This window comes from Leucopleurus acutus (assembly GCF_964270905.1).
Source record: "Leucopleurus acutus genome assembly, chromosome: 13".
NCBI lineage: Eukaryota > Metazoa > Chordata > Mammalia > Artiodactyla > Delphinidae > Leucopleurus > Leucopleurus acutus.
In genome coordinates this window covers 68,590,957-68,616,947 of record NC_139155.1, presented here as the reverse complement: position 1 = coordinate 68,616,947, position 25,991 = coordinate 68,590,957, and the positions used below count along the sequence as shown (strand labels likewise).

At 41.9% G+C, this 25,991-nt stretch overlaps 1 protein-coding gene across 1 annotated transcript in view; it reads right to left on the bottom strand.

The window, feature by feature from the left end:
* The window catches only part of CHEK2 (checkpoint kinase 2), a gene marked incomplete at its 3' end in the record, with an annotated part of 38,808 nt that extends 13,000 nt beyond the window's left edge, over window positions 1-25,808 (bottom strand). The window contains exons 1-8 of the mRNA XM_082853192.1: window positions 25,672-25,808; window positions 24,165-24,492; window positions 15,277-15,401; window positions 15,011-15,158; window positions 12,022-12,112; window positions 9,311-9,419; window positions 6,438-6,491; window positions 409-470 (exon numbers count right to left, since the gene is read on the bottom strand). Of these exons, the coding sequence (XP_082709318.1) occupies window positions 409-470; window positions 6,438-6,491; window positions 9,311-9,419; window positions 12,022-12,112; window positions 15,011-15,158; window positions 15,277-15,401; window positions 24,165-24,486 (911 nt within the window). The 5' untranslated portion in view covers window positions 24,487-24,492; window positions 25,672-25,808. The remainder of the gene's footprint in view (window positions 1-408; window positions 471-6,437; window positions 6,492-9,310; window positions 9,420-12,021; window positions 12,113-15,010; window positions 15,159-15,276; window positions 15,402-24,164; window positions 24,493-25,671) is intronic.
* Between the last annotated feature and the right edge of the window lie 183 nt (window positions 25,809-25,991).

Sequence of the window (25,991 nt, the reverse complement as noted above, 5' to 3'; positions counted from 1 at the left end):
GGGCCACCCAGGCCAGTTATTTCAGAGTAATAATATGCACCTGTGTTCGAGCACCTAGTGTGCCAGGTGCTCTGCTGGGGGATTTCCAGCCCTCACAGCATTTGAACCTTATGCATCTGTGCCTGGGGTTATCATTATTACCCCAATTTAACACAGGGAATATGAGACTCAGAGAGGTGAAGTAAACTAACCCATGGGTAGACAGTCAGTCACCAGCAGAGTAAGATTCAAACACAAGCCTCAGATCCACATGCCTTTGGACACACTAGAGGGATTTTAGAATTGATACTAACCCCCCACCACATACATACACTGAGGGTCCCCAGGATGGATAAATGCAAGCCACCATTAGGCTCTTTGGTGGCTTATAAACGTTTAAATGGAAACAAAAAAAAGTTTACTACTCACAATTCCAAAACAATATAATAATCTTCGGCATCAAAAAAGTCTTTAATCTTGATGATACAAGGCTAAAAGGGGAAAAAAGAGGAAAAGTAGTGAGAAGCTCCCCAAGAGGAAAACCCCAAGAGCAGAACTCAGGACATCCACCCAAGGGGTCAAGGAGGCCCAGACCAGGCCTCTGGCCCCCTGCCTCGGTACACTTTGAATTCCACGCACAGGGGAAGGCAGAACACAGCACAGCTGGCTCCTGAGTGAGAAAATACAAGAAACTCTCCACCCCACCAAGCTGGTAAGAGAGCAGTTCACGCTTTGTATACAAGGCTGGTGCCAAGGAAGGGAGGCCAGTCTCCTCCCAGCCTTCCTCCTCACTGACCCCCAAGCACAAGGACTCAAGGACACCTAAGGAACCTGGGAGCCTAGCAGGTAGCATGAATAAAGGGAGCAGGCCAGGTGGGGAGCCCAGCCATCCTGCCAGACAGCAGGGCTATTCAGCTCCAAGCAACTGGCACCACAGGGCACCCCATGTGGAAAGATCCTCCATTTTCCAAGAGAAGAGGGAAATTCCAGTTTCATACGAACTCTACAGCACATCTGTGGGGTGGAGGGGAGAGACACACACACACATCTTTGGCTCATAGGTTGTGACCTCTGATCAATGCTGGGTGCATTTGCTGAAGAACAACAGAGAATAGTATTGTACAGTTTAAAATGCATATTTAATAGAATGATTTTATACTTCGAAAACACACCTATTGTTTTCATAGTACAAATGACTGACAGTAAAGCTAGTGGTCGGGGTAGAAAAATGATGTGGTGAGTATCTATTAGGGACATACACTCCCACCCAGCAGAGAAGAGGGTTGTGGTTATGTCTGAATTAAAGGGAAGGGCTTCCCTGGTGGCGCAATAGTTAAGAATCCACCTTCTCATGCAGGGGACATGGATTCAAGCCCTGGTCCGGGAAGATCCCACATGCCGTGGAGCAACTAAGCCCGTGTGCCACAACTGCTGAGCCTGCGCTCTAGAGCCCATGTGCCACGACTCCTGAAGCCCATGTGCCTAGAGCCCATGCTCCGCAACAAAAGAAGCCACCGCAATGAGAAGCCCATGCACCGCAACAAAGAGTAGCCCCCACTCGCCACAACTAGAGAAAGCCCGCGCGCAGCAACAAAGACCCAACGTGGCCAAAAGTAAATAAATAAATTTATAAAAAAAAAAAGAATTAAAGAGAAGAGAGCTGTAAGATTTTTACTTATTTATTTATTTATTTTTGGTCACAACCTGCAGCATGTGGGATCTTAGTTCCCCAGCCAGGGATCAAACCCGTGCCCCCTGCATTGGCAGCACAGAGTCTTAACCACTGGACCGCCAGAACAGCAAAACCTGCCAGAGTGATCTTGCTACAAAGCAAATTTCATCACTTCCATCACTGATTAAAATCCTCCAAGTAGGGACTTCCCTGGTGGTCCAGTGGTAAAGAATCTACCTTACAATGGCAGGGGACACAGGTTCAATCCCTGGTAGGGGAACTAAGATCCCACATACTGTGGGACAACTAAGCCCGCACATCCCAACTACTGAGCTCAAGCACCTCCACTAGAGAGCCTGTGTGCCGCAAACTAGAGCCCATGCGCCGGAATGAAACATCCCACACACCTCAGCGAAGACCCCACGTGCCACAACTAAGACCTGATGCAGCCAAACATAAATTAAATAAATAATAAATAAATCTTAAAGAAAAAATTCCTCCAAGTGGTATCTCCCCATGATGAACTGTTAGACAGTGGTGAATGAATGCCCCACAGCCTCCCCAGCACGATGGATCTTGGAAATACAATGCCGAGTGGAAAAGGCAAGAGTGGAAAAGGCAAGTCTCGACAGACATCAAAGAGTATGAGGTAGATTTAATTGTATGGGCAAAGTTTTTGTTGTTAAATTAATGGTGAGTTCAAAGGTGTTCACTTTATTGGTTTGCTTTATAATTTACACTTATTTTACACATGTCAAATATTATATAATTTTAAATTATTTACAGGAAGAAAGGGAGAAGAGTGAGGAGGAGGAAAGGAAGGGAGGAAGACAAGAAAAAAGAAATCCTTTAGCACCTTGCTGCCTAGAGGCTAAATTCCAACTTCTCAGCAGGGATTAGCAAGCCCTTCAAGACCCAGCCTCGTCCTGTCCCCACCCACCACCCCAACCTCATCTCCTGCGACCTGTCCCAGAAATCCTCCTTTCCAGGCCACAAAACTCCCGGCCCACCTCAGATTCTCTCCCTGTGTCACACTTTTGCTCACACTACCCTCTAGGCCTGGTGACCCAGCCTTCTGGAACACTTGGCCTCAGGCATCAAGCCCCATCTCAAATGTCCCCCTTGGAATTGAGATCCACACTTCCTGCAGTGGCTCTAATCTGTGTTGCCCCACGAGGAAACTGACACCCACCACAAGTCTCCTTTCACTGCATGGGCTGAGTCAAGTCTTATTTATCTTTCTGAGACCAACACTCAGCAGAGCAGCTGGCACACAGGAGACACCCATATGCTGCCCAGATTAATACCATCAACATCAATAACAGACACACCACCCACTGAGCGTGAGTCCTGCCAGCCACGTTTTGGTCATGGAATAAACAGCCATGGGGTCAGGCTGAGAGCAAACCATTTCCACCTCTCCTTACCTATGATCATATCATAGTATACTTGGCTCTGCATGACCATTTGTTATTGTCACAATAATGGAAACACTGAATATGCACTGTAGTATTACATTAAGAGGAACAGAAAGGAAAGGAGAGCTGAAATTCTCATATAACAGGAAGGCAATGAGCTATTATCATTAATAAACCAAGAGAGAGCAGTTTATGTGTATTATGTAGAAATACAGAGGTAAAGTCTTTAAAAATCACCCCGATGTTCACTGCAGCACTATTTACAATACCCAGGACATGGAAGCAACCTAAATGTCCACCAACAGAGGAATGGATAAAGAAGATGTGGTACATATATATACAATGAAATATTACCCAGCCATAAAAAGGAATGAAATAGTGCCATTTGCAGAGATGTGGATGGACCTAGAGACTGTCATACAGAGTGAAGTAAGTCAGAAAGAGAAAAATAAATATCGTATAATATTGCTTATATGTGAAATCTAGAGAAATGGTACAGGTGAACTTATTTGCAAAGCAGAAATAGACTCACAGATGTAGAGAACAAACTTATGGTTAGCAAGGCGGGACGGGGAGGATGGGATGAATTGGGACTGACATACATACACTATTATGTATGACATAACTAATGAGAACCTACTGTAGAGCACAGGGAACTCTACTTAATGCTCTGTGGTGACCTAAACGGAAAGGAAATCTAAAAAAGAGTGGATATATATACGTATAACTGATTCACTTTGCTGCACAGCAGAAACTAACATAACATTGTAAAGCAACTATACTCCAAAAAATATTAATTTTTAAAAAATTCTTAAAAAAAAAAAAGCTGAGGGCTTCCCTGGTGGCTCAGTGGTTGAGAGTCCGCCTGCTGATGCGGGGGACACAGGTTCGTGGCCCGGTCTGGGAGGATCCCACATGCCACGGAGCGGTTGGGTCCGTGAGCCATGGCCGCTAAGCCTGCGTGTCTGGGGCCTGTGCTCCGCAACGGGAGAGGCCATAACAGTGACAGGCCCGCGTACCGCTAAAAAAAAAAAAATGTGGCAAGAGTTTTAAAATGCAGGGAGGGAGATGCATGTGATATTTTGATAAAATGAAAAGCAGAAGAAAAGACACACACATGGAAAAGGAATAGGAGATGAGAGGAAGGAATGGAAACTGCTTGGTCTGCTTGGCTTCATCACTGGCAGTGCCCTTCTGGGAATGGGTGGGGCTGGGAGCTGACAGAGCAAGAACAGGCCCCCACTAGATGGAGCCATCATGGGCTGTCTCCAGTCCCCACTATCTCCAGGGCCATGGGCTGCAGCTGTCATAGCTGAAAGTGTCTCTCAGAAACCAGAAGCCACCAACCCAGACCCTCCACTTAGGTCCTACAGGGCAAAGAGTAGGGAATTACTGATCACTGTCATTCCCCTAGTGTGTTCCCTGTGCTGAACCTTTATGAACACATCTCATTCAAGTCTCACACTGACCTTTGAGGTAAGTATCCTACTGTCTCCACTGTACAGATGAGGGAATAGAGGCTCTGCAAAGTGAAATGACATGCTCAGAGCAAGGATGGGAACCCAGGTCTGTCTTCCCACTACACTGAAGCCACATAAGAGGAGGGATGACCAAGTCCATCTGTGCTCACTGCCCGGAGCCTAGAAAACAGGCTGGCACAACAAACATTTGACAATTGATAAATCAACACCGGACTCCAAAGGCCAGGGTCTATTGGACTCTGCTAGGCTCTACTCATTGTCCCCAAATATCAAAACACACTCATGAGCCCATCTTTGTCCCCAAAGATGTCCCCAAACATCAAAATGCACTCATGAGCCCATCTTTAATTCCCAAGGGCTTCCAAGTGCCCCTGTAAATTGCCAACAAATACCTCCAAAGATCTCTTTTAGGGTTTTAAATTCCTCTCCTCTGAAGCGGACATTGGATTTGTATAAATGTTATGTTTGGGGATCTTCTGACATCAGAGAAAATTCTCTGAGGATTCTAAGTGTTTATCTTTGGGGGATGTTTGAAGCAACACCACCCCAGAAAATTAGAGGGCTCCTCTCTTTAACGAGATTCCAGATCCCATGGAAAAACGAGGTGAATGCAGGGAAGAGGAAGAAGTTGCAAGGGCATTAGAAGAGAGTCAAGCAGGAAGGTCAGCCACTCACATTCTTATGGGTTTTTGGATCCATCACGAGTTCTAAAAGAAGCTATTGAATTACTGTGTCCCTGTGATGTTGTTCTTAGTTTCTATTTGCTGTTAGGACGGTCTGAGCAGGTCAGAGAAGGGAGCAGAAACCTTTTGTTGTTTGGAGGTTAAGAACCAGAATCAGACAATCCTTAGCTGGACAGACTGAAGGTTTCATTTCAAGTTTAACTCCAGTGCCTACCTAGCTCAGGACTGCATGGGGGCCCATGAATTAATGACAAAACAGAAAGAATAAAAAGGAAGATGGGATCAATCCCACTAGTACAACTTTCTCTTCTCACATCTTTAGGTTCTTTCCATTGAGACAAGGTCATCACTGCACAAAAAAAACAAGAACTATTTATACTCAATGAGGCCACAGGCACCGTTTAATCATCCAGGATGTTGTCGTACTTATTGGATACCCCTGGATTCATTTGATTTATTCCAACTGAGGTGAATGGAAATCGGCACCATCAAGAGGTATTGGGTTGTGAAAATTTCAGGTATAATTAAACAAAATGTATCAAATGAGCATTGTCTCCACAAACATAATCAGTTGATCAAGCACCCATAAGACATTATATTTAGGAGACTTACTGTGTCTTTTGGTTCAGAACTAACTCAGTGGAAATATCACGTAATTGTTTAATCATAAAAATCTTTATAAAGTATTGTCCTTTCACGGGGAGGGGGAAGGGTAAGCTGGGACAAAGTAAGAGAGTGGCATAGACATATACACACTACCAAATGTAAAACAGATAGCTAGTGGGAAGCAGCCGCATAGCACAGGGAGATCAGCTCAGTGCTTTGTGACCACCTAGAGGGCTGGGATAGGGAGGGTGGGAGGGAGACGCAACAGGGAGGGGATATGGGGATATATGTATATGTATAGCTGATTCACTTTGTTATACAGCAGAAACTAACAGAACATTGGAAAACAATTATACTCCAATAAAGATGTTAAAAAAAAAAAGTATTGTCCTTTCAAAATTTCAGGGTAAAGCTCTTCCCAGCTAAATGATAGCTAAACACATGCATGCATGCATACACACACAAACACACACGTACACACACACAGTTAAGGAACCCAGGTTAATACTAGCTTTATTACACTGAAGTGCTTTGCACTCTCCCCATATTTTGACAAAAATGAATTTAAGTATGGGTCATTTTTTATGGCAGTACTTACATGATTTAGTTTTTTCAAAATTTCTATTTCTGTTTCAACATTGAGTGCTGGATCCTTCGGGAAAAAATAACATTAGAGTTTATTAGTAATAATGATAACCAATATTCAGAAAATATTTACAGTTCAATTTAGCTAAGTAAAGGCTGCCTGGACTTCCCCAGTGGCGCAGTGGTTAAGAATCTGCCTGCCGGGGCTTCCCTGGTGGCGCAGTGGTTAAGAATCCACCTGCCAATGAAGGGGACATGGCTTCAAGCCCTGGTCCAGGAAGATCCCACATGCCGCGGAGCAACTAAGCCTGTGCGCCACAACTACTGAACCTGCGCCCTAGAGCCCGAGAGCCACAACTACTGAAGCCCTCATGCCTAGAGCCCATGCTCTGCAACAAGAGAAGCCACCACAATGAGAAGCCCGCGCACCGCAACGAACATAGCCCCCACTCACCACAACTAGAGAAAGCCCGTGCACAGCAACAAAGACCCAATACAGCCAAAAATAAAAACAAATAAATAAATAAATTTATTTTTAAAAAAAAAAAGAGGGCTTCCCTGGTGGCGCAGTGGTTGAGAGTCTGCCTGCCGAGGCAGGAGACACAGGTTTGTGTCCCGGTCCAGGAAGATCCCACATGCCGCAGAGCGGCTGGGCCCGTGAACCATGGCCGCTGAGCCTGCACGTCCAGAGCCTGTGCTCCGCAATGGGAGAGGCCACAACAGTGAGAGGCCCGTGTACCGCAAAACAAAAAAAGAATCTGCCTGCCAATGCGGGGGACATGGGTTTGAGCCCTGGTCCAGGAAGATCCCACGTGCCACGGAGCAACTAAGCCCGTGCGCCACAACTACTGAGCCTGTGTTCTAGAGCCCGCGAGCCACAACTACTGAGCCTTCACGCCACAACTACTGAAACCCGCCTGCCTAGAGCCCATGCTCCTCAACAGGAGAAGCCACCGCAATGAGAAGCCCACGCACCACAACGAAGAGTAACCCCTGCTCGCCACAACTAGAAAAAGCCCTCGCGCAGCAACAAAGACCCAACATAGCCAAAACTAAATTAATTAATTAATTGATTTAAAAAAAAAAAAGGCTGCCTGAGTTCCAAATTCACCACTATTCATACAGAGAAATCAAGGCGCAGAGGTGGATGAATTACACAACTCACCTAAAATCACCCTACAAAATGCTTGGCAAATAGTAAGCATTCAATAAGACCAGGCTCTATGCCAAGCTCTTTATTTAAACGGGTCATCTCACGTAAGCCTCATAATCCAAGTGAACTGGGTTCTAAAAGTATCCCAGTTTCACAGGTGGAACAACTGAGGCTGAGAGAAAGGAAGCCACTTGCTGCAGTTCCCACAACCAGAAACAAAGTGTGTTTCTACTGTTCTCACACTGACCTGGTAAGCTCTGCTTGTCTCATCAACTGAGGAATTGCTTACATTCATAAAAATGATACAACAAACAAAAACCATAGACAAGAAGGTATTCAATTAAAATGTGTAAAGAAAACATCAAGTCACATTTCTAATAATAGAGCAGACCCAGGTTCCAATTTCAAGTGCAAGCTGAGATATTTACTGAGACTCTAAGGAGAGGAGGCTTCAGGGTAGCGAAGTTGCTCTCCGTTACAATTCCAAAAGGATGACTCGAGTTACTCAACCTCACGGGCTACACCCTCCACAAGCAAAGAGGATATAGAATTACATATTTATGTAAAATGGACTTCAGCGAAGAAACCCAGATGTTTAATTTTAAAAACCTGCCTCTTCCTGTAAGCCGGTAAACTTATTACCAAATCCGGGTGTACTCTGATGATGGAGAGGTCTAAAGAGTCCGATAGGATTTGAAAGATGAAATTAAGAAGTAAAATTGTGCTCCAAGTCATTAAGAATCTGGTAGGTTATTTTCTTCCCCCCAAAATGGGAAACAAATCCAGAATCACAGGGGAAAGATCTATAACAATGTGAACACTGAAAGGAAATTCCTCTTGCTGTGTGAGAATGGCATTGTCTAGGGAGAAAAAAAAAAAGAAATTGATCTTTAAAGAATGTTAGAGTATAATAGCCAGAAACAGCTGGCCACAAAGAAAAACGTGATTAGAGGCTATGTTTTACATTACTTTGTTGGGTCATGTGTTGAAAGACAAATACACTTGGCCACTTCAGCAACGCATAAGCGTGTATTACAGAAAATGTAATAAAATGAATGGTTACCATATAAAGAGACTTAAAATAATTTAATTAAGATTTTAAAAAATCTATAAACATGAAGGTATTTATTGCCACGTTATCAGGAAGAGCAAAGAATTAGAAATTACCTAAATGACCTAACTTATCTAAATGATCAACCAGAGAAGTGGCTGAATAAATTATGATAAAATTGGTGAAACAGAGACTCGATCATCAAAAAGGATATATTAGGGAAAAGTATATATATTAATGTTTATGTGAAAAAGCAAAATTGTATACACAATATGATCTCAACCATCTAGAAATAGAAATTCATAGGAACAAAGACTAGAAGGAAGGAGAAAACTGAAAACAGCTGTGGGGTTACAGTGGTGGGGATATGGCTGGATTTTTTTTTTCCTAATTTCCTTTCATTTATTGTAAAAACAGTCTTGTAACAACTTGGAAGGGGGAAAAAAAGCAAAAACAAGTTCCTGCTATGTGTATTATAATGTATAACCAAATATTTTTGGAACCAAATTATCTATAAGTAAGTGTTTAGATTAGTTGAATATACTCAAAAATTTTCAATGTTCTTTGATAAAAATTCTGAGCAATAAATCCTTCCTGACATTGAAAATCACCACTCTAAAATTATTTGGGGAAGGTAAGAAGTGTTAAGAATGACCAAACAGCCACAAACAAGGGTACTTACTGCCTCTCTCTCGGAGCCAATAGCAAACTTCCTTTTGCTGATGATCTTTATGGCTACTTTCTTACATGTCTTCCTCTCGAAAGCTAGCTTCACCTCACCACAGGCGCCACTACAGGGAAAAACACAGCAAGTGACGTGACGGTCAAAATGTTTTTAATCCTGAGACCCACCACTCCTGAACTGGCCTCAACCATTTCGAGTTAAAGACAGCCCATTGTCTCTGTTTTCAGAAACCTCACCAGTGTAAAATGTCAAAGGCATAAGTGAATAGGGACCATCCAGCAACACTGAGTCAGCTCCAAATGCCACTTTTTGAGCTGAGTCATATAGACTTAGGTCTTGCTGTCACCCCAGACTGTGAAAGTCTCAGAAAGACACTAAGAACAAATCAGAGAGAAATGATTTATCCCAGGGGCCAGAGAAAGACCAAATACAACCAAGTCCAAGTTAAAAATGAGTGCCTGAAACAAGTAATAGTAAACAGCAACTGCAAATGAATTACTTTCACTGATCCATTTCTCTTCTTTCTTATCCTCTGTCTTCAAAGGAAGTGCGTAAGCAGTCGATGCCATGAATTGCACCCAAAATAAAATCACAACACATAAGAAACCAAAAGTGCACCATGAATCTGCTTCCAGCAAGCTCCTGAAGATTTGCAATTATTGGGATGCTAAAATGGAGGAGGACTGCTACCCAGGATGACACCCAGTACAGTTAATCAAGCATCAGTCACCCATTACCTGCCACAAGTAGACTTTTCTAACCACTGTGGGTTGGGGGATGGGGTGAGGGGGTGGCCAAGACATCTTTTTTTACTATGTGTTGTGTATATACATAACAAAATTTGCCATTGTGATCATTCTTTTTTGTCAATCCTATTAACATGAACAAAAATCGCATTTTATTTTTTTTGGTTTTGTTTTGTGGGGTTTTTTTTTTGCTTTATCTTAAAGATTCTTTTTTTTTTATTGGTGTATAGTTGCTTTATATGCCATTATAATCATTTTAAAGTGTACAATTCAGTGGCATAAAGTACATCCACAATGTTGTGCAGCCATCACCTCTATCTAGTTCTGGAAATTTTTCATCAGCACAAATGGAAACCCCAAACCCATTAAGTGTTCACTCTCCTTTTTCCCTGCCCCCAGCCCCTGGCAACCTCTAATCTGCTGTCTCTATGGATTTGCCTGCTCAGAATATCTCGCATCAGTGGAATCATACACTATGTGGTCTTTTGTGTCTGACTTCTTTCACTTGGAATGTTTTGAAGGTTCACCCATGCTGTAGCATGTATCAGTATTCCATTCCTTTTTATAGCTAAATAATAGCCCATTTTATGGATATATCACATTTTGTGTATCCATTCTTTTGTTGATGGACACTTAGGCTGTTCCCACCTTTTCGCTACTGTGAATAGAGCTGCAGTGAACTGTTCGTGCACAAGTTTTTGTTGAACATCTGTTTTCAATCTGGGGGGTATATACCTAACAAGGGGAATTACTGCATCATATGGTAATTGTTTAACTTTTTGAGAAAACATCAAACTATTTCCCACAGTGGCTGCACCATTTTACATTCCCAACAGCAGTGCATAAGGGTGCCAATTTCTCCGCATCCTCACAAATACATGTCACTTTCCATCTCTTTATTATGGCCATCCTAATGGGTGTGAAGCAGCATCTCATTGTGGTTTTGATTTGCACTTCCTTAATGACTAATGATGCTGAGCATCTTCTCAAGTGGTTTTTGGCCATTTCTGTATCTTCTTTGGAGAAATGTCCTTTGCCCATTTTTAAATTGGGTTATCTTTTTGTTGTTGAGTTGTAAAAGTTCTTTATTCTAAATACTAGATTCTTATCAGATATATCATTTGCAGTATTTTCTCTCATTTTATGGCTTGTGTTTCACTCTCTTGATAGTGTCTTTTGAGGCAAAAGTTTTAAAATTTGACGAAGTCTAATTTTTCTATTTTTTTCTTTCGTTGCTTGCGCTTTCGGTGCCGTTTAAGAAACCACTGCTGGGACGTCCCTGGTGGTGCAGTGGTTAAGAATCCGCCTGCCAATGCAGGGGACATGGATTGGAGCCCTGGTCTGGGAAGATCCCACATGCTGCAGAGCAACTAAGCCCATGCGCCACAACTACTGAGCCTGCGTTCTAGAGCCCGTGAGCCACAACTACTGAAGCCCTCACACCTAGAGTCCGTGCTCCTCAATAAGAGAAGCCACCTCAATGAGAAGCCCACACACCGCAATGAAGAGCAGCACCCCCTTGCCGCAACTAGAGAAAGCCCGCGTGCAGCAACAAAGACCCAACGCAGACAAAGATAAGATAAAATTTAAAAAAAAAAAAAATGCAGTAAATGTTTCTTTATGGAAGGTAATGAAAATGTTCTAAAACTGATTGTGGTAAAGGCTTCACAGCTCTGTGAATATACTAAAAACCACTGAACTGTATATTTTTTAATGGGTGAATTGTATGGTATGCAAGTTATATCTCAATAAAACTGCTTTTAAAAAGTTATCACCAATAAAATTTATAAAGAAAAACTACTCAACTGATCATTATAAGTCAATAACATATCTATCACAAATAAGTACCCTACAAATGTTATGAATACATAATGAATGCCATAAAACCAGGAACAAAAAACTAACCAATGACAAAAGTTTAGAAAGAAATTAAGTGCAAGTTCCATAAGAAAAAAAAATTACCTTCCAAGAGTTTTGGACATGATGTATTCGTCTCTTAATTCCTTGGGATAAACTGACTGATCATCTACAGTCAGATCAAAAAATACAAAAACTAAGGAAAAAATGGCAGAAATAGGTCTCATTAATCCATTTGATAAAGAAAAGATAAATGGTCCTATAACTTAGTAAACATATGGAATATAAGACAATCGTTCTTAATTCCATTTAACATCTAACCCCAAAGAAATCATTTAGCTAGGCTAATGCATGTCGTGAAACCCTTGAAAAATGATGACAGACAAGCTTCATTCCACAATGGAAACACACGGCATCATTCTCACTATAATGCAGGAAACTCATACATAAATGCTATTCTTATTCTTTGACCTCAGAACAGTTATCAATTGCTCAGGCCCAGAAGCAAAAGGCAATTAGTTTGAATCTAGAAAATATGTTCTAGGCAAGTAAATATCCCAAAGGAATCAGGCCAGAGGTCACATACTAGTATTATCTTCTCTCAACCATTTCTACCTTTACCTAGCTGGTATTTTATAGTGCAAGCCACCTTGAACTTACTTGTAAAATTAACTAAATAACACTTTCCAAAAAAATCCCCTTTATTTCTTCATTATTCGGCCTGTAACTCAGAAAAAGAAAACCAAAAAACTGCTCATTTCATAATTTAACCATCCATTGGGCCAAACCTGCAATCAGTTATCAAACATTCCAGTTCTACAAAGTGGTAAATTTTCAACTGCCTATAATATCTGGAAAGAGTGAAATTTGTTAAGACCCTTGAGTTTCTCAGATTTCAGGTGATGGGTCTTGACCTCCCTGGAGTAACCTAGAGATCCAGTCTCTGGCATTTAAATCTGAACCAGCTCAGCATGCTTCAATCCAGGCTGGTCCCCAGAAGGCAGACAGCTGCCTAATGAATGAGACCTGCTGGCTACCTAGGATACAACCGTTCCTCCCTGCTTATTGATACTGATGAACCTAGATGTTACAGTGACACTTGAGAATCAGGGAATTTGAGGGGCTCTGGAGATGTATTTTCCCAAGTGTCGAGGTCTACTTCAGGGGCTGTAAACTCAGTTGCCTACACAAGCCAGGAAGGTCATACACACAGGTAAGGCTGGAGTGAATGTAAGATATGGAGCAGTGGAGACTTGAACAGGAAAACATCATCCATCTAAAGGAGGAAGCCTCTACTTAGCACCTGCAAATCCTCAAATTAGGGATAATATGCTCAAGTATGGCCAGATAGTCCATCTTCTCAAAGAAAACTGGATTTTCATATTAAAGCACAAACATCAGCAAAGGCCTAAAAGAATGTCAATAGGCTGAATCAGTCTGCAGAGTACCAGTTTTGTTTTGTTTTGTTTTGTTTTGTTTTTGTGGTACACAGGCCTCTCACTGTTGTGGCCTCTCCCGTTGTGGAGCACAGGCTCCGGACACGCAGGCTCAGCGGCCATGGCTCACGGGCCCAGCCGCTCCACGGCATGTGGGATCTTCCCGGACCGGGGCACGAACCCATGTCCCCTGCATCAGCAGGCGGACTCTCAACCACTGCGCCACCAGGGAAGCCCCAAAGTACCAGTTTGATCGATTTCCATCACGGCCAGCTTCAGCTCACATAACACTTTTGTTCAAATAAGAAAAGGTGCCCTTCAGATAGAACAATTAGAAAAAGATGGCACACCACTTGTCAAGTAGAGGACAGGCCACATTTCAGCAACCAGTTGCCCACCTCAACCAGGTGCTCACAAACAGCAAAAGCCTGTGCAGCTGTCCTGACTATAATTATCAGACAGGAAATAAAAGTTAGAAAACAGGAGAAACTAAGGCAATCATAAAATGTACTACAGGATGTCCAGAATAGCCATAATTCTGAGATGCCAGTCTGAAGACTGGTTGCATGAGAATCACCTGGGCGGGATTTTTTAAATCCCTGGAACTAGTGGATCAGGATGTATGGGACAGTGCCTCTGGGAATCTATATTTTTAAGGTGTTATCCACACAAACACATACCATTCCAAGTCGCTCAACTCTCAGATAGTTTTGGGAAGTTCTGTGAGTTTTTTTTCAAATTAAAGAAACGAGAGTATTCCTCGTGTCCAAGATTTCAAAATCACTGTGAGCTATATTTAATTCTGTAGGTTGTTTTTATCCACACCGAATAACAACTGTTCATTTTAGATGTGATATTCATGAAGTTTTAGGAATAAATGCTTATAAAATACTACCCGATAATGATGATAAACATCTCCACTTTCAAAGGATAACCACGTCATATTTAAGAAGGTGGAAGGTCTAAATTGAGATTGTTACAGAAAAACCCATAGCCTAATGCCGGGTTATATATAATAGTTCAATAAATATATGCAGAAATTAATGACCGAAAGGAATAAAGAAAGGGAAGAATAAGGAAGGAAGAGAAAAAGAGGGGGAAGGGATGAACTAATGGCCTAAAATAACAACTCATAGATAGCTAAGACAGATGTGATCAAAGTGAATCAATTAATGAATGATAACTAAGCAAAATGATAATTTAAAGCATATGGCTTTAAATAAAACTAATCAAACCAATTAAACCTTAGAAAATCTGTCTTAATAGAACTTTTGATTGTTAAAAAATGCAACTAGGGGGCTTCCCTGGTGGCATAGTGGTTGAGAGTCCGCCTGCCAATGCAGGGGACACGGGTTCGTGCCCCAGTCTGGGAAGATCCCACATGCCGTGGAGTGACTGGGCCCATGAGCCATGGCTGCTGAGCCTGTGCGTCCAGAGCCTGCACATCTGGAGACTGTGCTCCGCAACAGGAGAGGCCACAGCAGTGAGAAGCCCGCATACCGGGGAAAAAAAAAAAAAATGCAACTAGGATTGAGGTGAATCTTGAATACTAATCTACTTACTTTATGTACCTAACCATACTCTGCAAAGGACACAATGTCATTTTTCCTTTTATACAGGAAGAAAAAATTCCAGTAACCAGAAGATAATAATATTACCTTTATTACTCCATACTGAAAGTGCAATTTCAGAATTGTTATTCAAAGGAAGGCGTCTTCCTTTCCCTACAAGATCTCTATTTACAAAGGTTCCATTCCCACTGTGATCTTCTATGTAGGCGATGTAAGAGTTTTTAGGACCCATTTCCTAAAACAGAAAACATTTTATTTCAAAGTTTTACTGGTGGAGTGTTTCAGTGGGGAGACAACTAAGAGTGATGTCTAGATGACCAGTTCTCCCAAATGCATGGATATTTGCCACCTACTCTGAAGATCCGAAAGTGCTTCTTGCTGTAAGTCCGGTATTTATCGGTTCTTTTCAGCAGGGGTTCATCAAAGCAGTATTCACAGTTTCTATCTCTCCCAAACCAGTAGCTGTCGTTAACACACTCTGTAACACAAAAGCACACCCCAGAGGGCTGTTGAATTTCATGTATCAAACACCTTTAAAAACTGTTCATAAAATCTGCTTGTAGGAAAATAGTCTAAGAAGGCAATCAAAATTACAGATTTGTCCATCAAGATTTTATAAGACTCAAAATCAGTGGGGAGAAAAAAACCAAATATTTCCAACGAGTTTAACAAATTATGGTTTATACATAGCCATGAAATGTAAGCAGTCATTAAAATTCTCAAATAATTTTTAATGACTTGGAAAAATACTTATGATATAATAATAACTTCCTACTTATTACTCTCCTGAGGCTTCCCATCATACTTAGTATGAAATCTACACTCCGCATGGCAGGCTAGATGCTCAGGATCTGGCCCCTGCCTCCCTCCCAACTTCACCTTGTACCTCTCCCCTTGATCACTACACTCAGCTCCACTGGCCTCCTTCCACTGCCCCAAATATGCTGGGTTCAACCTCCCTTGTGGCCTTTGAATTCTTCATTCCCAGTGATTTGAATGGCCATCTTGCCTTTTGTGTCTGCAAATTATCATCTTCCACTCAGCTTTCTGTATAAGCACACTCCCAGCTCACCACCCACTCACCATAATCACAAGAGCCTGTTCTGCTTCCCTCTATAACTGAAAATTATCTTGATTATTTGTATATTGTCTCCTGGCATCCCCCTATTAGAACAAATTCCAGAAGGGCAGCCTTGAGTCTCTTGTTTACGAATACAGCTCCAGCACCTAGGGCAATGCTTATGGTAGGCAAGCAAAATGTTCACGGAAAGACAGACTAGGGAAAATATTACCAACTCATGCCACAATCAAAGGACTAGTTCCCTAATATCTGTAAAGTTGATGGAAACAAACCAAATGTCCTACAATGGATGAATGGATAAACAAATTGTGATATCACAAATTGTGATATTTACATACAATGGACTATTTTTCACCCATAAAAAGGAATAAAGCTAAAACTCATACATCTACAACATGGATGAACCTTGAAAACATTATGTTAAGTGAAAGAAGCCAGACACAAAATGCCACAGACTGTATGACTGTATTTATATGAAATATCCAGAATAGTTAAATCCATAGATATGAAATGCAGATTGGTGGTTGCCAGGGGCAGAGGAGGAAGGGATGGGGAGTAACTGCTTAATGGATATAGTGTTTCATTTTGGAGTAAAGGAAATATTTCAGAACTGGACAGAAGTGGTGGTTGCACAATGCTGTGAATGTACTAAAGGTCACTGAACTGTTCACATTAAAATCGTTAATTTTAGGGACTTCCCTGGTGGTGCAATGGTTAGGAATCTGCCCGCCAATGCAGGGGACATGGGTTCGATCCCTGGTCTGGGAAGATCCCACATGCCATGGAGCAACCAAGTCCATGCACCATAACTACTGAGCCTGTGCTCTAGAGCCCACAAGCCACAACTACTGAGCCTGCATGTCACAACTACTGAAGCCTGCGCGCCTAGAGCCTGTGCTCTGCAACAAGAGACGCCACTGCAATGAGAAGCCCGCGCACCGCAGCAAAAAGTAGCCCCCACTCGTCGCAACTAGAGAAAGCCCACACACAGCAACAAAGACCCAATGCAGCCATAAATAAATAAATAAATAAATAAATAAGTTTTTTAAATGGTTAATTTTATGTTATGTGAATTTCACCTCAATTCCTTAGTTATATGTGCACACACCCATTGGTCCAGAAATCCCACTTCTAGGAATTTATCCTACAGACAGAATCATATGTATTACGAAAGGACATAAGGACATATGTACAAGGTTATTCACTATAGCATTATTCCTTTTTTTTTATAAATTTATGTATCTATTTATTTATTTTTGGCTGCATTGGGTCTTCATTGCTGCGAACGGGCTTTCTCTAGATGCGGTGAGCAGGGGCTACTCTTCGTTGCGGTGTGTGGGCTTCCCATTGTGGTGGCTTCTCTTGTTGCGGAGTATGGGCTCTAGGCGTGCGGGCTTCAGTAGTTGGGGCTCCTGGGCTCTAGAGCACAGGTTTAGTTGCTCCGCAGCATGTGGGATCTTCCCGGACCAGGGATTGAACCCATGTCCCCTGCATTGGCAGGCAGATTCTTAACCACTGTGCCACCAGGGGAGACCTATAGCATTACTCTTATAGCAACAACTTTAATGTCCATTAGTAAAGGGCTAGTTCAATAAATTTATATATCTACAAAAGAAATGGGGATCTTTACATTCTGATAGAAGAATGTCTAAGATACATTGTTAAACATAAACAACAGGTTACAACCAGTGTGTTGTAAATTACAGTTGGTATAAATAATAAAGGGGGGAAAAAGAACACATAGATACTTAGTTGCTTATATGTGCACCAAATATTTCTGGAAGGCTACATAAGAAATCAGCAATCCTGGGAGGTAGTTGGGGGAAAGACAGAAATTGGATGAAGGCCTTGCACCTGTTTTCAATTTTGCACCTAATGCAAATATAACCTCTTCAAAAAGTTAAATTAATCGCTTAAAGAGTTTGCAGTCTGGTTGGGAGACAAACAGGGAAGCAACAACAATACAGCAGGTAGACTCTCGAGGGAAAGCACAGATGCAAGGCTGTGGCAACTCTGCCTGGGACTATCGAAAAGGCTTCATGAGGCAAGACAGGAAGGATAGATTGAACAGCCCTTTGGAAGGCAACATGGCAGTACCCATTACAAGGTAAAGCCATGCCCATTCTATGATCCAGCAACTCAACACAGGCTCTACCCTAGAGAGACATTTGTCCAAATGACCAAGGAGACAAGGACATTCATTGCAGTCTTGCTTGCAGGAATAAACACTGGCAACAACCTAAGCATCTATTAACAGGGAAAGGTATAAATGAACCATGGTATTTCTACTAGAAACCAGGAGCTTCTGGGACAGTTGAGAAGGAAAGGCATGGAGATTTTATCAGGACACCAACAGTCCAGGGAGGATGGACAGAGAGTGGAAGGGGAGGCTGCCCATGGAAGAGCCTGCTCTGACCTTGGCTCATTAGAGGAGCCCTCAGGAAAGATGTGTGGAGGAGGGCAGGGACAGCAAGGCAGGAGGCAAAGGGACCAAAACTCTCAGTGAGGCAATGAGGAGTAAGAACCCCGGGAAGATGGGCCCCTTCTCCTAGTAGTGAAGAATGGGGCACAGTTGATGGTGACAGGAGAGAGGAACATCACAAACAAGACAAGGATGTCTGCTCTTAAAACTTCTATTCTGGGGCTTCCCTGGTGGCGCAGTGATTGAGAGTCCGCCTGCCGATGCAGGGGACACGGGTTCGTGCCCCAGTCTGGGAAGATCCCACATGCCGCGGAGCGGCTGGGCCCGTGAGCCATGGCCACTGAGCCTGCACGTCTGGAGCCTGTGCTCCGCAACGGGAGAGGCCACAACAGTGAGAGGCCCGCATACCACAAAAAAAAAAAAAAAAAACACTTCTATTCCATGTAAGAGATTCAAGCCAGGACAGTTAACAGAGGGAGGGAGAGGGAGATGAAAAGCCAAGGCATCCATATTGGAAAGGAAGAAGCAGATCTATCTAATCCTATTCACAAACGACATAATCTTATATGTAGAAAATCCTAAGGAACCCACTAAAAAAGATTAGCCCAAATAAACAAGTTCAGCAACATTACAGGATACAAGATCAATATTCAAAAACCACTTGTATTTCTACACACTAGCAATGGACAACCTAAAATGAAATTAAGAAAATAATTCCATTTACAATAGCATAAAAAGAATAAAATACTTGGGAATAAATTTAACAAAAGAAGCGCGAATCTTATACTCTAAAAGCTACAAAACATTGTTGGAAAAAATTTGAAAGACCTATGTAAATGTGCATGGATTGGAAGACTTAATGTTGTTAAAATGGCAAAACTCCCATACTATACACAATTCCTATCAAAATCCCAGCTGCCTTCTTTGCAGAAATTAACAAGCTCAAACTAAAATTCCTATAAAAAAGCAAGGACCCGGGCTTCCCTGGTGGCGCAGTGGTTGAGAGTCCGCCTGCCGATGCAGGGGACACGGGTTCGTGCCCCGGTCCGGGAAGATCCCACGTGCCGCGGAGCGGCTGGGACCGTGAGCAATGGCCGCTGAGCCTGAGCGTCCGGAGCCTGTGCCCCACAACGGGAGAGGCCACAGCAGTGAGAGGCCCGCGTACCACAAAAAAAACCAAACAAACAAACAAACAAAAAAGCAAGGACCCGGAATAGCAAAACAATCTTGAAAATGAAGTACAAAGGGCTTACTTACATTTTGCAGTTTCAAAACTTACTACAGGACTTCCCTGGTGGCACAGTGGTCAAGAATCCACCTGCCAATGCAGTGGACACAGGTTCAAGCCCTGATCCAGGAAGATCCCACATGCTGTGAAGCACTAAGCCCATGTGCCACAACTACTGAGCCTGCACTCTAGAGCCCACGAGCCACAACTACTGAGACCGTGTGCCACAGTTACTGAAGCCCACGTACCTAGAACTTGTGCTCCGCAACAAGAGAAGCTACCACAATGAGAAGCACGCGATGAAGAGTAGCAATGAAGAGTAGCCCCCACTCACTGCAACTAGAGAAAGCCCACGCGCAGCAACAAAGACCCAATGCAGCCAAAAATAAATAAATAAATAAAAATTTAAAAACTTACTACAAAGCTATCATAATCAAGACAGTGTGGGGGCTTCCCTGATGGCACAGTGGTTGAGAATCTGCCTGCTAATGCAGGGGACACGGGTTTGAGCCCTGGTGTGGGAGGATCCCACATGCTGCGGAGCAACTAGGCCCGTGAGCCACAACTACTGAGCCTGCGCGTCTGGAGCTTGTGCTCCGCAACAAGAGAGGCTGCGAGACTGAGAGGCCTGCGCACTGCAATGAAGAGTGGACCCCGCTTGCCACAACTAGAGAAAGCCCTCGCATAGAAACAAAGACCCAACACAGCAAAAATAAATTAATTAATTAATAAACTCCTACCCCCAACATCTAAAAAAAAAAAAAAGATTAAAAAAAAAAGACAGTGTGGTACTAGTGAAAGGTTAGGCATACAGATCAATGGAAAAAAATTAAGAGACAGAAAATAAATCACATTTACAGTCAACTGATTTTCAACAAGGTGCCAACACAATTCATTGGGGAAAAAATAGTCTTTTCAAATGGTGCTAGGACAAGTGGATATCTACATGTAAAATAATCTAGTTGGAACTTACCTCACACCATATGCAAAAAGTAACTAAAAGAGAATCAAAGATTAATTGCAGGAACTAAAACTATAAGAAGAAAAAATGGTGATAAGGCTTTGTAACCTTGGGTTAAGCAATTCTGTCTAGATATGACCCCAAAGCACAAGAAACGAAAGAAAAAATATAAAAATTGGACATAATTAAAATTTAAAATGTGTGTGAATCAAAGAACATCATCAAGAAAGTGAAAAGAAGTGAATGGGGGAAAATATTTGCAAAACACATATCTAGTAAGGGATTTATATCTACCATATAAAAAAGGACACTTACAACTCAATAATAAGACAAACAATCCAATTTTAAAATGAGCAAAGATGGGGATATATGTTTATGTATAGCTGATTCACTTTGTTATAAAGCAGAAACTAACACACCACTGTAAAGCAATTGTACTCCAATAAAGATTTTTAAAAAAGTAAAATAAAAATGAGCAAAGGATATGAATAGACATTTCTCCAAATACATAAAAATGACCAATAAGCACATGAAAAGATGTTTAACATCATTAGAGCCATCAGGGAAATGTAAAACAAAATCACAATGAGATACCACTTCACACCTACTACGATGATGAAAATCAAAAGACAGATATTAAGTGGTGGCGAAATGTGGAGAAATTAGAACCCTCATACATTAGTAGTGGGAATATGGAATAGTGCAGCTGCTGTGGAAAACAGTTTGGTGGTTTCTTAAAAACTTAAACATGTTATCCAGCAATTCCACTCCTAGGCACTAAATACCCCCCAAAAAATTGAAAACAGAGACTCAAACAGATACTTGTCACAAATATTCATAGCAGCATTTTTCAAAATGGCCAAAAGGTCCAAATGTCCATCAACAGAAGGGATAAAGAAAATGTGATATATTTATACAATATTATTATTCAGATATATTATTCAGACATAAAAAGAAACAAAGTTCTGATACATGATACAACATGAATGAACTTTGAAAATATTATGCTACATGAAAGAAGCCAGATACAAAAGGACAAATATTATGATTTCACTTAAACAAAATATCTAGAATAGGTAAATTCAAAGACAGAGAAAATAGGTTAGAAATTACCAAAAGAACTCAATGGGGAAAGGATTATCTCTTCAATAAATGGTACTGGGAAAACTGAATAACCACATGCAGAAGAATGAAATTGGACCCCTATCTTACACCACTCACAAAAATTAATTTGAAATCGATTAAGGACTTAAACAGAAGAAGTGAAACCGTAAAACTAGAAGAAAGCAAATGGTAATTATGTGATGTGAAGGAGGTGTTAGCTAAGGCTATGGTGGAGATCATTTTGCAATATATAAGTGTATCAAACTGTACACCTTAAACTTACACAATGTTATATATGTCACTTATATATGTCTCAATAAAGCTAGGGGGGAAAAGAAATTACCAGAGGAAAGAATTTTGGAAATAGATAATGGTGATGGTTGCACAACATTGTGAAAGTACTAATGCCAATGGACTGCATACTTAATGGTTAAAATGACAAAATTTTATGTTATATATATTTTATCACAATGAAAAGAAGTAAACATTAAAAAATACTAAGGAATAAAGTTTTTAAAGTGCAAGACTTGTACCCTGAAAACTACAAAACACTGTTGAAAGAAATTAAAGAAGACCTAAATAAATGAAAGCTACCCCATGTTCACAGATTGGAAGACTTAATACAGTTAAGATGGGAATATTACCCATATTGATCTACAGATTTAATTCCAGCTGCCTTCTTTGCAGGAAGTGACAAGCTTACCTTAAAATTCCTATGGAAAAGTAAAGAACCATAGTAGTCAAAATAATCTTGAAAAAGAACAAATCAGGACTCACTCTGGATTTCAAAATTTACTACAAAGCTACAGTAATCAAGATTTTGTGGTACTAGCATAAGGACAGACACATAGATCCATGGAACAGAACTGAAAATCCAGAATTAAACCCCACATTTATGGTCAAATGATCTTTAATGAGGGTGTCAAGACCATTCAAGGGGGAAAGAGTAGTCTCTTCAAGAAATAGTGCTCGGGGGGCTTCCCTGGTGGCGCAATGGTTAAGAATCCACCTGCCAATGCAGGGGACACGGGTTCGAACCCTAGCCCGGGAAGATCCCATATGCGGCGGAGCAGCTAAGCCCGTGCACCACAACTACTGAGCCTGCGCTCTACAGCCTGCGAGCCACAACTACTGAGCCCGCACTCTAGAGCCCACGTGCTACAACTACTGAAGCCCTCATGCCTAGAGCCCATGCTCCACAACAAGAGAAGCCACGGTGATGAGAAGCCCATGCACCACAACGAGGAGTAGCCACCACTCACCACAACTAGAGAAAGCCCACGTGCAGCAACAAAGACCCAACACAGCCAAAAATAAATAAATTTATAAAAAAGAAAAAAGAAAGAAATAGTGCTCGGACAACTGTACATTCCCATGCCAAAGGATGAATTTGGACAATACCTCATATCATGTACAAAAATCAACTCAAAAGGGATAAGAGCTAAAACTGTAAATTATTTAGAAGAAAAGATAGGTGTGAATCAATAACAAATAATAACAATAAAATATTATAGCTTCTCTTTATTGAGCAATTACTTTATGCTGGTCTCCCTAACAAGCTCTTTGTGTATGTAATCTTAAGTTTAAAGGAGATACACCCAACTTCACCCTAACTCACCATTTCTGTGTCCCACTCACCATACATCAGCCCTAAGCCTAGCTTAAATATATAGCTTAAATGAGCAAAAATTAGCTTCAAATGCTTACTTCTAAATTTAAAGTTGTATGTATGAATATTGCTATATTATTTCTCCATTTTTTACTGTTTTTTCCAAGTCATCAAAGTTGCACGTGACATAAAAGGGAAGGGTGAGTGACAAGATACAAAATGGTACATTAGCCATTCATTACTTTACATTATTATTTTCTATTCCATTAATGTCAAGTTCTTTTTTTTTTTTTTTTTTGTAATGAAGAGGTCATTTTAATTCAAAACAGAGGAAAAATGCTACTTAAAACATACCGAGAGCAAAGCCTTACTGTTGGAACCAGGTGTCAGAGAGGATGAGTATATTTAAACAGCAAGGTTGGCTATTTGAGATAAAAATAAGTAACAGGGAGTCAACAAATAACCTTCCCCATTCTGAAACTGTAAAACTGATTCTCTGAAACTGCTGCACCACCAGCAGGAGTTAAGTGGTGAAGTTTCTGTGATTAGATGACAAATGTTTGCAAGCTTGCATGAATCAGCGTTTTTCTAGGGAAAAGATCCACAACCCTCTTCAGATGGACAACACATGGCAGACACCCAATTAATGTTTGTTGAAAGTATAAATGAAGGGGCTCTACAGCAAGTAAGAGCCTGTGCACAACCCAAAACTGCTTCCTTGGTTCCATCTTTCATCACCTGCAAACTCCAGAATCACTCCAGGAGTGTCTTGAGCTGTCTGTTGCAACAACTTTCTAAAACTGTTTTTCTGAACAAAATATTACAAAGGGTCTTACCGAGATTAGAGAATCCATCCTGAAGGGCCCATAATCGAGCCCAAGGGGCAGGGACAGGCTCCTCGGGTTCTTGGTCCTCGGGAATAGAATAGAGTTCCTGCGTGGACACTGTGTCTAAGGAGCTCAGCGTACCCGAGCTGGAGTGAGAGGACTGGCTGGACGTGGGCACCGTGCTGGTGGAGGAGCTGGACGTGCCCTGGGACTGTGAAGAGGAGCCGTGTGGCTGTGAGGAGGGACCGTGGGACTGCGAGAAGCCACCTTGGGACTGTGGGGAGGCACTGCCATGCGGCTGATGACACTCCACATCCGTCTCCCGAGACATCACCACCTCAAAAATAAGTGTCCAACAGTAAGGTGAATTTCAAGGAACAAGACATCGTAAACGTCAAGAGTAAAGGATGGGTATTTTACAACAGCCAAAAAAAAAAAAAGATCCAGGATACGCATGCTCTGCAAAAATTAAAATTCTAGGGCTTCCCTGGTGGCGCAGTGGTTGGGAGTCCGCCTGCCGATGCAGGGGACGTGGGTTCGTGCCCCGGTCGGCGAGGATCCCACATGCCGCGAAGCAGCTGGGCCCGTGAGCCATGGCGGCTGAGCCTGCGCATCCGGAGCCTGTGCTCCGCGGCGGGAGAGGCCACAGCAGTGAGAGGCCCGCGTACCACAAAAAAAAAAAAATTAAAATTCTAAGAGTTTAGACCTATCATTCTTCTGGGCTGAGCTTTTCATCACATCATTTTCACCTGATAAGTTTTTGTGTGACAGCCACAACCACAGAGGACAGAAACAAAGAAATTATTTGAAGGCTGTAAACAAGTAAAAAGCAATGAAACTGAATTGGGGAGGGCGAGAGACTCATAACAGCTTACACTCACCCAATTTTTTAAAATTAAAAATGGAACCTAAAATGTATTCGTTAATACAATCAACACTACACTTAAACTTCATATGTATTTTTGAAAAAGAAAGAAAGGGAAGAGTCAGGTGGTTTGGCATAGACTAAGAGAAACTCTACAGAAATTCGCTGCATCACCCCAGGGGTGGCTATTTTATACATAAAATGTCACTGTTGCCCCCGCTCCCCCAAACCAGCTCCTGGAGGGTAGGACCCAAGTTCATTCTAGATTCCTTTGACTCCAAACTAAGAGCTGGGCCACTTAAAGAGGCGAAACACAAAGACTGCTCTAAACAACTCCACCTAGCCCTTTGTGATGCTAATTAACTATGGGGCTCACCTTTTCAGCATCCTAAATGGCCTCCCAGCCCAACAGAAGCCTGAAGAAAACCATTTTGAGACACAGAAGACCATAACAGAGGTTCCCACCCCAGCTTTATAATTAATTTGATAGACAGTTAAACTCCAATAACAGAACCTACAGTAAAGTCAAAGTAACTTTCAATCCCTAACTTTAAATCCTTAATCTGATTTAAAAAAAAAAAAAAAGTGCTTTCTCTCCTGAATCCCACACTCAGGCTACCCCTCAAGGATAATATAGTAAACATGACTCACACTGATTATTGCATTTACACAGCTTTCCAGATGCAAAGGTCCTGATGAGTTTTCCTGTAAGCACACCAGGGAGGTAGGTGTTGCCAGAGCTAGGTCCGCCACTTCAGGACCTGCTGCTCTAATACCACCTCAGCCGAGCTGTGTCCTCCTGCAGCTTCTTGAGCAAGACTTCTCTGCCCTGAAAACTGGCAAAAGACAGTGTGTCAAAAGGTAGCTGCTATCATCGTTCATGATAAGAAGGGTCCACCAGGCCAGGACTACATTGGCCTCTGCCATGAGGAAAAAGCATAGTGGAGAGGTTATAAGCAAACAGATCTGGA